This window comes from Urocampus carinirostris, chromosome 19, assembly GCF_059441175.1.
Source record: "Urocampus carinirostris isolate Australia breed hairy pipefish chromosome 19, RoL_Ucar_1.0, whole genome shotgun sequence".
NCBI classification, from domain to species: Eukaryota; Metazoa; Chordata; class Actinopteri; order Syngnathiformes; family Syngnathidae; genus Urocampus; species Urocampus carinirostris.
The window spans coordinates 14,934,958-14,949,264 of NC_142367.1; the positions used below are offsets into that span (position 1 = coordinate 14,934,958).

Genomic DNA, 14,307 nt, shown 5'->3' on the forward strand with positions numbered 1-14,307 from the left:
TGATGCTGTGTAGTGGAAAATCTGTATTTATTTACTACAAAATAAGGCCCAACTAGGGTGACTCTGACATAATTTTCCGTCATCTTGCTTGTACGGGTCCCCAAAAACCTCATGAAAGGCCGGGCAAAAAAGAAAATCCTCCGTATTTAGTACTCTTCCTTGCACTTCTTAGCACTCGTTTTTGGTTGCTTGACACAATACAGCGACATCTCTAGGTCAAATGATACACACTGTCCCTTTAAGTTTGAAACTATAACCTAAAACACAGGTGTCAAAGTGGCGGCCCGCGGGCCAGATCAGGCCCACTAAAGGATTGAATCCGGCCCGTGAGACAACACTCAGAGAAGCACAAGATAAAAACAAGCTGCAGGTTGAAATATGTCAACTTGATGTTGCTAAAGAATGGTGCTTCTCACAAAGACACTGCACTTGTATTTATTTTTCTCTCTCTCTCTCTCTCTCTCTCTCTCTCTCTCTCTCTCTCTCTCTCTCTCTCTCTCTCTCTCTCTCTCTCTCTCTCTCTCTCTCTCTCTTCCACTCCTTTTCTCCCACTCTCTGTCTCTTTCACTCTGTGTCTCTCTTTTTCTCTTCCTTTGTTGCTCTTTGTCTCTTTCTCTCTCTGTCTTTTTAACTTATTTTGCTCTAATTTCCTTTTTTTCCTTTTCTCTCTTTTCTCTTTCTCTCTTCCTAACCTTTGCGCTTTCTTTTCTCTTTTCTCTCCTGTCTTTCTATTTCTCTTTAGATTTCTTTCTTCCTCTCCCTTTCTTTCCCCCTCTCTCATGACTTTTTATCTTTTTATCTCTTTTGTTTCTCAGGCTCTCCCCCTCTCTCTCTTTCTTTATCCCCCCTCTTTCTCTTATTTCTTTATCTCTCTTTTTCTTTCTCTTTAATCTACTGGTCCGGCCCCCAACAGAATGTTTGTTCTATCGTGTGGCCCCCGAGTTAAAATGAGTTTGACACCCCTGACCTAAAAGCACAAGACTCTGTCATGATAAACATCAGAAATACGAAAATAATAAAAACAAGGGAAAGATGAGTTTAAATTGGAAAAAGAATATATATATATATATATATATATATATATATATATATATATATATATATATATATATATATATATATATATGGCTTTTATACTCCTTTTTCCCAGCTGAATTATTTGCTATATATGATTACTACAACAGCTCCACGTAAATGTTTTTTGGTGAAGAGGGAACAGAAAGCACGACAAAGGGTAAAAATTCTTTGTCTTCACTTTAGTTCCGTGGACTGTTTTCTTTTGCCAGAAAAGTACTGACAATGTGAATAATTAGCGTAATGAATGTGGAGCGTTTTTTGGCTCTCATTGGAGTACATTTTTCTATTTCTGTCCTCCGTCTTTGCAATGCTTCACTTGAAGGTAAAAGAGAGGTAATTTACTACCAAAACAGTGGGAGTGATTGAGCGTAGCGCGGAGGGGATGCTCCAAGTCAGGGTCAACGATAGTTCAATCTGCCGGCTTTCCATTTGCTTGCTAAGCATCGTGTAGAACACGGTCGGATATGTATTTCAGATATCATAATGATAATATTTGTAAAATACTGTTAAGTCTAAAGAGCATTTTTAAAGATACATTTGGATATAATGCAAGATTCTCACGATTTACCTGATTTATGGAGATATTCTTGACTTACAGATATTCAGAACAGCACGTGATCCTTTTGAAGAGTGGAGGTTGTGGTACTGTTATCCAGGGGTGTCAAATTCATTTGGGGGCCACATAGTTAAAAAAAAAACTCTCAGGGACCAGTTTAGTAAATAAAAGAGAAAAGAAAAGAAAAGAAAGAGGGAATGATGGAGCAAACCAGAGAGAAAGAGTGAAAGGCAGCGAGAAACACAGAAATAGAGAGGACAAAGAGAGAGTGAGAGAAAGAGAGAGAGAAAGAGGGAGAAAAGAAAGAGAGAAAGATGGAGAGAAAGAAAGTGAAAGGGAGTGAGAATGTCAGAACTAGAGAGAGAGGGGGAGCGAGAGAGAGAGAAGGGGAGAGTGAAAGAGAGTGCAAGAGAGAGAGAAGAGTAATAGAGAGGAAGAGAGAGAGAGTAAAAAGGAGAGAAAAAGACAAAAAAAGAGAGGCAAGAATTAAGAGAGATTGAAAGAAATGGAGAACGAAACAGGGATAAAAAAGAGAAGGTAAGAGAGAAAAGTATAAAATAAAAAAGAAGAGAACGAGATGAAAAAGATAGAAGAGAAAAACACAGAGAGGGATAAAATAGAAGGATAAAAAAAGGAGAGAAAAAGAGAGAAAACATAGAGAAGAACCAGAGAGGGGCAGAGAAGGAAATAGAAGAATTAGAGAGCAAAAGAAAGTGTAAAAGAGAAGAAAAAGAGAAAGACAGACAAAGGGAAGAGGAAGAGAGTGAGTGAGAAAAATAGACACAGTTGCAGTTGCTTTGTGAGTGGCACGTTGCTTTAGCGACATCCAGTGGACATGTTTCAAACTGCGAGTCATTTTTCCTTCAGCGTTGTTTTGCAGGCCGGATTAATACCTTTGTGACCTGATCTGGCCCCCAGGCCGCATGTTTAACACCACTGCTGTAATCCCTCTCTACTTTGCGTTTTGGACTTTGCGTTCCCCATGCATGACGGGCTGAAAAATATTCTGCGATACGTCAGCCTCGACTGCATACAGCTACGGCAGAAGGCACTTTTGTCAGGAGGTGTGCAATTCTGGCTCGCTTAAATGAAATGCATGGGTTTGGCTGTAATACATTATCCCTGGTCGACTGTTCCTAAAAGCAGGGGCTCGCAAATGGTTTAGGTTATAGTACCATGCAACTGTCGCCATTGCTTAAAATGAAACACAGGATACAGTCTTGACCGCGATTCATTATCCCTAGTTGACTATTGCAAAGAGCGGGGGCCGAAAAGGCAAGTTTTTGCCATGAGTAACTGTTCGTCCTTTCTGCCTAAAATGAACAGCATCCGTACGGCTGCGATCTATTATCCCCGGCTGACTATTGCTGCCACCGGGGGTAAGCAGAGCACAGGTTAGAAATTGAGGGGGGCTACATTGCAGATTTCTCAAATCGCAAGGTTTTTTTAAAAGAACAGAAGTCTGGTCGAAGACAGACATATGAACTCTACAGTCAATCTTCCAATCCTGATCACAAAATGTAGATTCTTCTTCTGCACTTTCTTCAATTTTAGAGTTAATCTTGAACGGTTGTGTTTTGCTTAAAGTCAAGATTGTGAACTTAATACTACACTCAGCACTTTGACATGGTTGGTTAAGTCAACTTTCTGGCACTTATTTAATGGAAGATACAATCCTTGGATTAAATATTAACAGCAATCAGAGAGTTTTTTTGTCGGTAAAAGAGGACCAAAAAAAAAGAGGCCAGATGTAACTTTTTGCTGAAGTCATCTTTTATTGCCACGTAAGAAAATCTTAAATAGAACAATAATCATATATTGTTAGATGGCAACTCAACGACAAAAAGATCCCCGAATATCCCCGGTGAAGGATCCCCCCGTAAAGAGAAAAACCAAAGAAAGTTCATCTCAGCAACACTATGGTAATATATTTTGGGACAAAACATTTGCTATGGTTTCTTTTTTTTTTAATTTTCTAACAAGAGTCAAGTAGTACCAAAATACATCTTTCTCATAATTTCATTTCACAGAATTCCAAAGTCAGTATAAGGTTTCAAGGACGACGGGGGGGCATCACGGTGCATATTAGAAGCTACTGTGCAAACAATAGTGGGAAGATGGATTCCTACCATCGGAAATATGCTTCACGAGCCACGTGTAGGTGTCATATATACCACAAACTGGTCTGGACATGAAAAGTAGAAAATTCGTATATATCTGCATGTAGTACGCGGTGAATACAGCAAAAGAGCCAAACGGTTTGTTCTTTCAAGAAGATTAGCTTGCCAGTGGAATATCATCGTCCCACAAATAGCTTATTGATTCCGTGTTATGGGAAATCCCTTGGCTCTGGACATTGAAGGGGTCAATAACTGCGGGTATTTTTTTGTCATTAGCCAGAATAATTCATTGCTTATGCTAACAGAAGTTATACATAGCCATTGTGTTCATTTGACAATACAACCAAAGAGAGCGCAAACACAAAAACAAATCAAACACAGCTTCTTTTTTTTTTTTAAGCCAAAAGTGAAAACAAATGTGCTCACTGTACAAACGGAGGCAATACAAGCTTGTAAACAATGCTGACAAGACCCCTCTGATGTCGAAGGTTTTTTTAGATTATTCAACAGAATGCCGTTTAAAAAAACTCAACCTGCTAACTAAAGTTGTTTGAGCCCTTGAAAGTCATCACCAGACACATATTTTTTCGCATCATAATTGTTTTTATTAAATGACAAACGAATATGGGTAACAAATGAAATTAATATGTACAAAACAAACATTAAATTACAAAGGAGCATAGAGTCCCGGAAAGCATGTCGATGTTCATATGATTCACATTGTACTTGAGCTTATGATTTCTTATGTGCTGTTGATGTCAAATTCCCCAACTATGCACGCGTCTCCGTACGTCCAGCAGTATCAATTATTTAACGTTTCCTCCCATCGAGTATTGACATTGTATACCTCGACAGTCTTGGGTTGCCGATGTGGAGTTGCAAGCTTCTTGCTAGTTTTTTTAAGGTCTTGGTGATTAAGGATCACAATGAGAGCTCCTAATCCCCCGCGGCCTCAAGTCCCTTTTCCGCTCGACTTATTGAATATCCCTAGCGGATGGCTGGCAGTGCTTTTTTTCTGTTCTTGCTGCATGCACACAACAATGACGCTCAATTACAGCGTGACATGTCTAATGGGAATCTTGTTTTCTGCATTTTAATAGAACTCGTCAGGCAAGGAGAAAATTGGACCACAAGACCAGTTTTTATTCTCGGAATTAAGCAAGCATATGACATGGCCCACTCCTTAAGCGCAGCTTATAGTCTGGCAACAGTATATGTTCTATTATATTATATTTTCTGTGTGGTTTACAAGGTTTTTGCCTCTCAGCGTTCCATTTATTGTCAGCCTTTAACTTCCCGTTTGTGCTGTTTTGCTTCTGCACGAGCTTTGCTATTGATTTCACACAACTCCCAGTGCTCAGCCTCAGCGAAGGACTTGCTCTATGTTTATTCGGTCCAAACATCACCCGCTAAATCAACAATCAGAGCTATTGTGGTCAAAATGAGGGTATTTATCAGGGTTCGATGGCGACTCACTAGAATTGTGATGGGAATATAAATAGATTAGTATGGTAATAACGTGTAGAATGTCCCTCGTGCTTGCTGCCTTAAGCTAAGCTTTGCCGCAACATATAATTTGAAAAAGTCATTTTCTTAGAGAGTCTAAAACACATTTTTTATATACCGTCCTAGACCCATTATGACCACTCGCCTGAAATAATTCTAACAAATAATAAGCTGCATGAAATCATCAAAAATAGCAATGAATCTTTAATTATTTCCCTTGAACAGGGGTAAGGTAGTGTTTGTAGCTGCCAAAATGATAGACGGGGTGATTTATAAGATGGAGAAGGCACAGATAAAACAGGAAAAGAGACCATTTTGATTGTGTCCAAAATCCAATCGGAATCACAACTGAAGGTTTTCCTATCGGAATTTGAGATACACAAGAGGACTTCATCATTTATGTGGAATGCTCTGTCCCCTGAGATTCGATCTGCGACCTCAGTGGAACCGTTTACATTTAGGCTTAAAACACACTTCTATTCTCTATCTTATGAATGAGCTATATTTCCTGTTTACAATATCTGTACATTATCTGTTATTGCAACATCCGTTCCAGCCTGGTCATCCTAGAAGGGGAATTAAGGTTTCTTCATGTAGGTTTTAGATCAGATCATCTGTAATAATAGTCTGTGGTTTGCAATAATCCGTGGTCTGTGCAGCCCTTTGAGACTCCTTGCGATTAAGGGTATCACAATTAAACATGACTTTACATGTAAAAAGTGTGAGTTTTTCGTTTGACCTAATTTATTAGGTTATCTCAATTAATTTCCTCTGAATAAATTAGACGTAACAAAGTATTAGAAAGAACGTACAGGAAGCTTTTTTAGGAAACACCCTATAACTCTCACATTAAATACAAACATTAAGACGAACGAACCGTCTCTGATATAGCTCATTCGGAATGACAGCAATTGTTGATTAGGACAATCTTGGCGAGGATATTGCGTGGTAAACCGTTCAGGACTTTTTTTTTGTCAGACTGTCCTCCTGATTGTAGAATTTCTAACATGACTGCTTCTTGAACCCGTTCATCTGTGCCCATGACCTGATCCACCTAGCCGGTCAATGCAACCATTTCCAGCTGACCCCACCTCTTTTGCTTTTTGGATCGTGGGAAGAGCTTTATTCTTGCAGCAATCGCAGAAGGCAGTCTGTTTTAGGAGATGCTTAGCTGAGGTAAGACCAAAAGCATACAGAAATGAAAAATCTGAGATGCGAAAGACAAGAAAATAACTATGCCCTCTAATAATCAAAGGTGTGATATTTAGTGAGGCTCCAAACATGCTTCATTGAGCAAAAAATCTGCAGTTCTCAAAAGGAGTTACAATTATAACCATTCATGAACAATCATTATAATACCCTCCTTAATAACTCCTTCTCAGCGGAGCATTCAAGCAGCTCAAATATGCTCAATTTATATGAGTAAAAAAAGAGGGGAAGCGTTCTTGGAGGGATACTCAAATCATCTGACCTATTTTCTTCCAGGCCTACAATTTATTTTTGTGTTGGAGTCAAATAACCTAGATAGAACATCTACCCCACGAAAGCGGCCAAGGTGTTATTAAGTCCAATTTTATCCATGGTAAAAAACAAAAAAATCAAGAATAACCTAATTTCAATTAATACATAGTTAATCAATATTTAAATAAAGAAATACATAAAAAATAAATAACATGCATGAAAAGATGACAAATGACTACTTAAATACTGGTAGTAATCCTCAGGCTACAATCTTCTTAGCTTCGTATTCCTTGTAAAAAAAAAAACACAACTAATTTTCTCTGAGCGAATAAATCAAACTTACCTAAATGGATGAAATGAAAATAGTAAAACCAAAAAGAAGTTGCCAGTGATGGATGCAGATGGTGTTTGCCAAAGCTCTGATATAGTGAAATTACAATAATTGATCCAAAAATTAGTGACACAGCGTTGTACTGTTTATTTATCTCTTCTTTCAGCATCACACATTATGTTGTCCTAATTTATTTAAGGGCCTATTCGGACCATTTTTAATCCGCATTTGTGATCTGAATTGAGTCTAAAAAGAGTCTAATCTACCAAAAAACCCGTCATAAACAGCTGATTTTGTTCTCTTTACAAGAACATAAGCATGGATAAGGTTAGCAAAAAAAAAAAAGAAAGAAAGCAGGTAATGAATAATCAATGCCAATTAACTGACTGACTTTTTCTACATACACTCTTGTTGGCCTCTACCTTTCGCCCGCACTTGTACGAGAATATGTGCACTTGAGTGTCATGATGGAAGAAAGATGCTGCAGCAGCATCCGGATCCTGCCTCTCCACCTCGCCCCTGGGCCAGCTGTCAGCGTGTAGATGAGGGCTGAACAGCAACAATCCTACTCCTCAGCCCAGCGTGATCTGCGCTGGAGCTTTGTTTGAGAAGGGTGACCTTCAACTGCTACTTTTGTGAAGAGGCTTCCAAATGACCTTAATAGAAAAAGCTTATATGCCCGCAATCCAAAACTCGGAGCCCTATTCATATGTCGGTTGTGAAGCCATAAAGAGATCCCGGTGGTTTGAGAAATTGGAATGTAGTTTGATTCAACCATATCTGTTTAACATATGCTGCGAAACTTGTGACTTGGCAATCTTGCTGCTTTTGAACTCCTCATATTGTCCCTTACCATTCATTTTTTGATCATTAGGTTTTCATTTAATCCTTTAATACTCGCAAGATATGCTCCATTGTTATTGTTACCAACTTAACCACTAAGACCTGACAGAAATCAGCAGTCCTTTTAGTGACCTTAGTGATTGACTCTATACGTTACAGATTGACCGACGTTATGTCACAATCACATCACAAATGTGTAGAAATCCTTCTTAGCTTTTTTGCACAAAGAAACAGACGGCACCTTTTGGCCAACTCTGATATATTTGTCTCCATCCGGGATTACTTGTGTCACTTTTTCACATGCATTCTTTACATTTAGTCCACGTCTCCTGCCTCACACTGTAACTTCTGTCTTGCTGTTTGTCACAAAGTAGGGCTGCGTGGGCAGGAAGTGTTGACTGTGGCTGTGGGCTCTAGTACCATGGAGCTGGTTCGACTCCAGCGCCGTACACTGAGGCCTCTTGTGCCCGTAGTTCTTCCTCCGACCCACTGTTTCTGTCCCGTCCCAGCCCCTTATCCCCGTGCCCCCTGTATGCCCAGATGAGATGGTATTGGAACTGTACGCCAACGGGCGACTCATTGTTGCAAAGCTGGAGCCAACAGGGGTCTCTGCGACCCTGGAAATTCCAAGGGATGTTCCCCCTGGCATGGTACCCCCCATGTGGGCCAAAGATGTTGTCCCCAGTCCTAGCGGCTTGCTACTGTGGCTGTGAAGGTGAGTGAGAGCACTGTGAGAGCCGTGTGTGACGTGGCTGTGGTTGCTTTTAGGTTTTTGGCTGTTGTGCTTTAACAAGGTCACTCCAGGGCCACGTCGGTCTGTCGGGAGGGTAGAGACAGAGGTGATTCTGGGCATCTCATTGACATAAGTTGCAACTGGCTCTGGGCCCAGTGGCCCCAATGTGGTCATTGGAGTCATAGAAGTCATTGGGGTAAGGGTGGACATGGGTGTCATAGCAGTCATAGGTGTCATAGACGTCATAGGAGCCATGGAGGTCATCTGGTTCATGGAGTGGGAGGCCATGGCATTTGAGGCAATCGGGATGCTGGTCATCGACGACATGTTCGCCAATGAGGGTCGGGAGTTGCCCATGGGTTGGAGCGGAAGACCACCTTTTGTCGGTAGCTCCACCACCATCCTGCGCTTGTTGTACACATCACCGTTGAATTTGGCAGCTGTCAGAAGATAGAGACAAAACAATAAGAGAAACTAAGGAAACTTACTTTATCATACGACAATATTTGACAGGTTTATTTTTGCAGCATTTTTATAAAAAGATTCTTGTTGATCTGTGATGAGAAGAAAAAGTGGGAGATTCGTGAGCAAATCAGTCTACAGTGACGCACACTCAGATCGGAGCTAAGGATATCGACATTCCCGAAGACATCTATGAAAAGCAGTGATTTGTGCGAAAGAGAACAAACTCTTAGTTTATAGCAAGTGAAATTAATTTCCACCACAAGTCGTCTAGGGTCTTCATATATTGTTTCGCATTGAGAGGAGTCAAATGAGGTAGATCAGGCATCTGATCTGGATTCTTAATTGGAGCTTTCCCAGTTGGGTTGAGCTGTGCATGTCCCACAGGTACGAGGCCCCTGGGACAAGTTGGAGTCTTACTATCATCGAAACAAAACTCAGTTTAAAACGTAGTGTTGTGGAAACCAGGTAAGCATTCATTACGTTTTGCTTTATCTTCAAATAAAGTTCACTTTTTCTTAACGATACAAGAGAGGGCATTTTGGCTTTTAATTTCTGTCAGTAAATAACGCATGAGATTTAATTAGAGCAATCAGCAAAATGCGTGATGTGGTTAGGTGAGACGCATAAAGTTTGCTGCTGATCTAAATGCGATTACGTCCGTCTCAACATTATAAAGTTCTGTTTAAAGGTCTCGGATTGATGACCCACGTTTACACGTTCCCGTCAGTCATCGCCACTGAGCAAAGCTGTCTTATCGTTTTGAAATGTGTTCTGTCGTATCTGTGTTCACGGTCCACTCATTACTCTTATGCCCTTGTTGCCTGGGTACCCTTGGAGATAAAGTTAACACACACAGCGAGTTTTTGCTCCTGTTGCTGCTATAAATCTGCTTTATCACAGTGAGAGCGGAGAGAGAAGCGAGCGGCCCTGTGAAGCGACAGAGAGGTCGGCGGGTGAGAACCGGGAAATGCTGTAGGGGGCGGGGGTGCAGCGTCTCACCCGCTGAGACGATGCTCGAACGGCTGCCTGCGGAGGGATCGAACTTGCTCAGGCGACGGGTGAATCAATTGGGCGGCAGTCAGCGCATCGGTGCACACATCCAGGGGTGTACGTGACAGGAAACAGAAAATGTCGCTGTCGCGCACAGTGGGCTCTTTATGCCTCTATCCATGAAAGGCCAGCATCGTGCTGAGACTCTAACAATATGCATGAGGGAGTGGAACCCACGGCAGCCGTCAGTCGGTATGATAAATTAGAGGCAAGAAGTGATAAGCAGGCGCTCCATTCCTCGAATGATCATCCGCCAAACGTTAAAGTCGGCAATGTGGCATTATGCATTTGGAAAGGATACCTGGGGAGTCAGTTTTCCATGTTCAACTTTTAGAGTTTTTCATTCATGTTGTAACGACAGACATGCACACCCAGTTTCTTGTCGATCAGAAAAACATGGAATTTTATGTTGTTTTATGTGTTTAGACTTTAAAAACACTTCAGTTTTCAGAAGAGGGCAGATGTGCTCTCATCCGAGTATTCAAGGAGGTACTCTGCAGAGGGGATGAAACTGTTTTTGCTTGATGTATGTGTATATATTTAAAGGAGCGTCAAAGGGGTTCAAAATTTTAGACCCCGTCCTTTTTTTTAATTCACTGAGAAGCACTTCATTAGAAGGTAAACATTTTAATCATTCAGACTGATTTTCTTTATTTTTTCACTGTGAATGTTCAAGAAAAGGTTTTAATGAATACATTTAAAAAATCAAGTGCGTTCAAAAACGTTAGCCCTTATTTACCACTTAGTTTAGATCCTTGTCCGAGTTAATGATTGCTAAAGTTGATTAAAAAAGAAAGATAGCGGTTTTATTTACATCATCAAGTTTATATAATCTCAGAAGTCATCCATATGCTTTTGAAGATTGACATTACAAGTTTTACATTGCTGTATTTTTGTAATCATAGGGTGTCACCATTAAAAAACAACCATAAATAATAGTAACTGAGCATGACTTTGTGCAGACATATTTGTGTATTACCATGAAATGGCAGATGCCATTATATTTGGTCTTTTTTTGTCTTTCCGGATTGCTTCCCTCATTAAGTAATGTGTGTGTTAATTGTGATCCTATCAAGAAGCCTCCAAGCTCCTGCCATTTGAATATCAGACTTGGGCTGTGAAACCACTATGCTCGCCTTGTAGTCTAGTAATTAGCCCCACGGGAAGCATTAGTGGACATTATATCTGGAGACCAAAAAAAGAAAGTCTTGTCTTTGTGACAGTGTCTTAATCCTGCTTTCATTATCGAATATGCCAATGAGAGTTGTGGACTAAACAAATGGCTATTCTTTTTAATTACAGTCGCTTCGCACTATGGATTATCTTTGTGTCATTGGTATAAAGGGATGTTTTTCAAATCAGTGTGCTGGGAGACCTTGTCTAATGTGCCGCAGGAAATTTCCCAGTTTTATCTTAGCAAATAAGCATGCTATATTTCAATATCTTTCTACTAATGATCAACTGAGGAAAATTGCTATTCATCCAAAAGAGTAGGGGGCAAAGGATTAGTATTTTTCTTCTTTTCATATATTAATTTTCTGCTCATGACGTAGTGCAGGGAAATATATTTAATAACTCCTTTAGTTTGATCAAGCTGTTTAGAATTGCAAAACAAAAATATAATAAAACAAATCATGTATGTGGCACCTAATGTTGCTGATTTTAATTATGACAGTCTTATTTTACAAAAGAACATAGTAAATATACATATATATATATATATGTATATATATATATATATATATATATATATATATGTATATATATATATATATATATATATATATATATATATATATATATATATATATATATATATATATATATATATATATATATATATATATATATATATATATATATATAATCTTTTCCACTTGCATAGATTTCTTTCCTATGTTTGAGTATTTTTTTAAGGTTTAGAAAAATAACAAAAGGAAAGTTAAATTTGAAAAGCAGATTTGAAAATGAAGTAAAATACAAAATTACAGTAAATTCATTAACTGAAACAAATGAGCCATGTTGACCAAAAGTGATAAGATTCAGGCAACATGATAATTTAAGCTTTAAAAAATAAGTATGAAACTGGTACTGTGAATTAAATTTGAAATGTTTTCAACGGTGTTCCTTGGCTCAAAAAAGATTGAAAACCACTGGTATAGAGGGCTTGATTGGTTTTACGGGTACGAAAAGGCACAATTTGATAATTGCATGACACTCCAACAAGAACAACACTATTTTAGTTTATCCTGCGTGTGTTTTGACCTCAATTGATGCTGTTCACCATTAAATGAAGCTTTCTTATATAGATGCAAAGGAAGGAGGAAGTTAGATGGCTATTGATTGACACGAGGGCTGCTTATCAGCTGTACAATTGGCAAAGTGGCAGAAGCAATTACAGAAAAAAAGAAACTCGCTTCCCAGTCTTGTGGGGGAAGTGTTGATCTTAGACATTGATGTATTTCTCCAGGAGAGAGCGAGCATTGACAATACCACGGGTAAAGAGGAGTCATTCATTTTGCTCAAGATTAGCTCACACACTGACACTTTGTACCCCCTCCTCTTTCTCCCTGCCCGTTCCACCTAGCGTACAAAAATTCAGGTTGCCGACCGGAATGATCTTCCCAGTCACTCCGCAAGAGTCCTTTTGAACGGTCCTTGCCAAACAGAAACTCATAAAGCAATTGGGAGATTTTTAGACGGGCGTCATCCTGCCATAGCAAGAGTCGGAACCTGATACGAACCACTTTAAGGAAGCCAGGCTGGAGATTAGCGGCCCGATGAGTCTTCAAGCGGCGATACGGATCGTGATGGATTGAAGGGGGATCAGCAGTGGATTGGAGATGGTGGGTGTAGCGCAAAATGAGAGCCAGAGATACAAAAGCCGGGGAAAAAAGATTAGGTCGGAGAAGAATCATGGGGAGAGGGTGTGTGATACAAATGATAAAGACCATAAGGAGAGAGGAAGGGAAGGTGAGAGGAAATGAAAGTGACAAGGAGAGACGAACGATGCGGTGGGAGGGGCCACGGTTCAAAGGACAGTTTGACTGCTGCTATCCAGCAGGCGGATGTGAATGATGAAAATCCCGAATCTGTAATCTGTGTTCACTTATGGTTTAACGACCAATTCAGGATTTCATACTAATGGAGCGCTAATTGCAACGGAAAAAAAGAATCAATTTTCATCTCGGTAATTTGCGCTTCAATGGTGCGTTATCACCACCATATGTTGTCCTAAGCGCTTTAACAACCCGCATATCTTGGAATACAGACTTTTTTGTCTCGAGATTCCTTTGCTGTATTTTTCAAACATCCAAGTATTTGTGGATTGGTTATAATATAGAGGTAATAAAGAAGTTTGGATATTTGATTCAACAAAATGTACCATTCGGGAATAAATAAAGGAGTTTCTGTTTATTTTTTGTATATACAGTGCCTAGCGAAAGAATTGCCCTCCAAGAACTTTTTGTCATATTGCCACATTTCAGGCTAAAAAACGGGAAATATTTTCAAAGAAGCAACTAAATATAAGACACAGTTTGGAAATGGAACCAAATTATTTCAAAGTTTCATATTGTTTTTACAATGAAAAAACTTTCATTGTAAAAACAAGGCCTTGGAAAAAATTGCCCCCTAGGTCTCTGTGTTTAGAACACGAACTCCAGAAGTTCCCTGAAGACTTCTGAATGATCCAATGTGAACTTAAATGACTCAAAATGACAAACAGAGTGTCATTAAGTCTCAGTTTGAATGCACCTGCTCTGTGATGGGCCGAGAGGTCTGTGAAAGCAGACACAGGAGAACAGACAGCATTATGAAGACCAAACAACATACAGAAAAGGTCTGGGATATAGTTTTGGCAACGTTCAAAGAAGGAATGGGATACCAGAAGATTTTGCAACATTTATACATCTCCCGGAGCACTGTGTGAGCAATATTATAAAAATGCAGAGAGCATAAAGCCAAGGCAAACCTAACAAGACCTGGGTCAGGTACTCTTTTAACCCAAAGAGCCATATAAGCAAAAAATATATATTTTCTTATAATTGAGAGAACCAAAACATTTTTTTTAGACAATATTCAACAAAACCGCCAAACTCGCTCTTCCGACAAAAGATAAGTGTGTAGCACATTCCACTTCTCTGTGTGACATTTAAGGATTTGA

The 14,307-nt window shown here is 39.5% G+C and overlaps 1 protein-coding gene across 2 annotated transcripts in view; it reads right to left on the minus strand.

Moving 5' to 3' along the window:
* Positions 1 to 3,384: 3,384 nt before the first annotated feature.
* Positions 3,385 to 14,307, minus strand: part of shisa9a (shisa family member 9a) — a 52,723-nt gene continuing 41,800 nt past the window's right edge. For both annotated transcript variants that reach the window (XM_088323791.1, XM_088323790.1), the window contains exon 4: positions 3,385 to 9,067. In XM_088323791.1, coding sequence (XP_088179917.1) covers positions 8,229 to 9,067 — 839 coding nt within the window. In that variant the 3' untranslated portion in view covers positions 3,385 to 8,228. The remainder of the gene's footprint in view (positions 9,068 to 14,307) is intronic.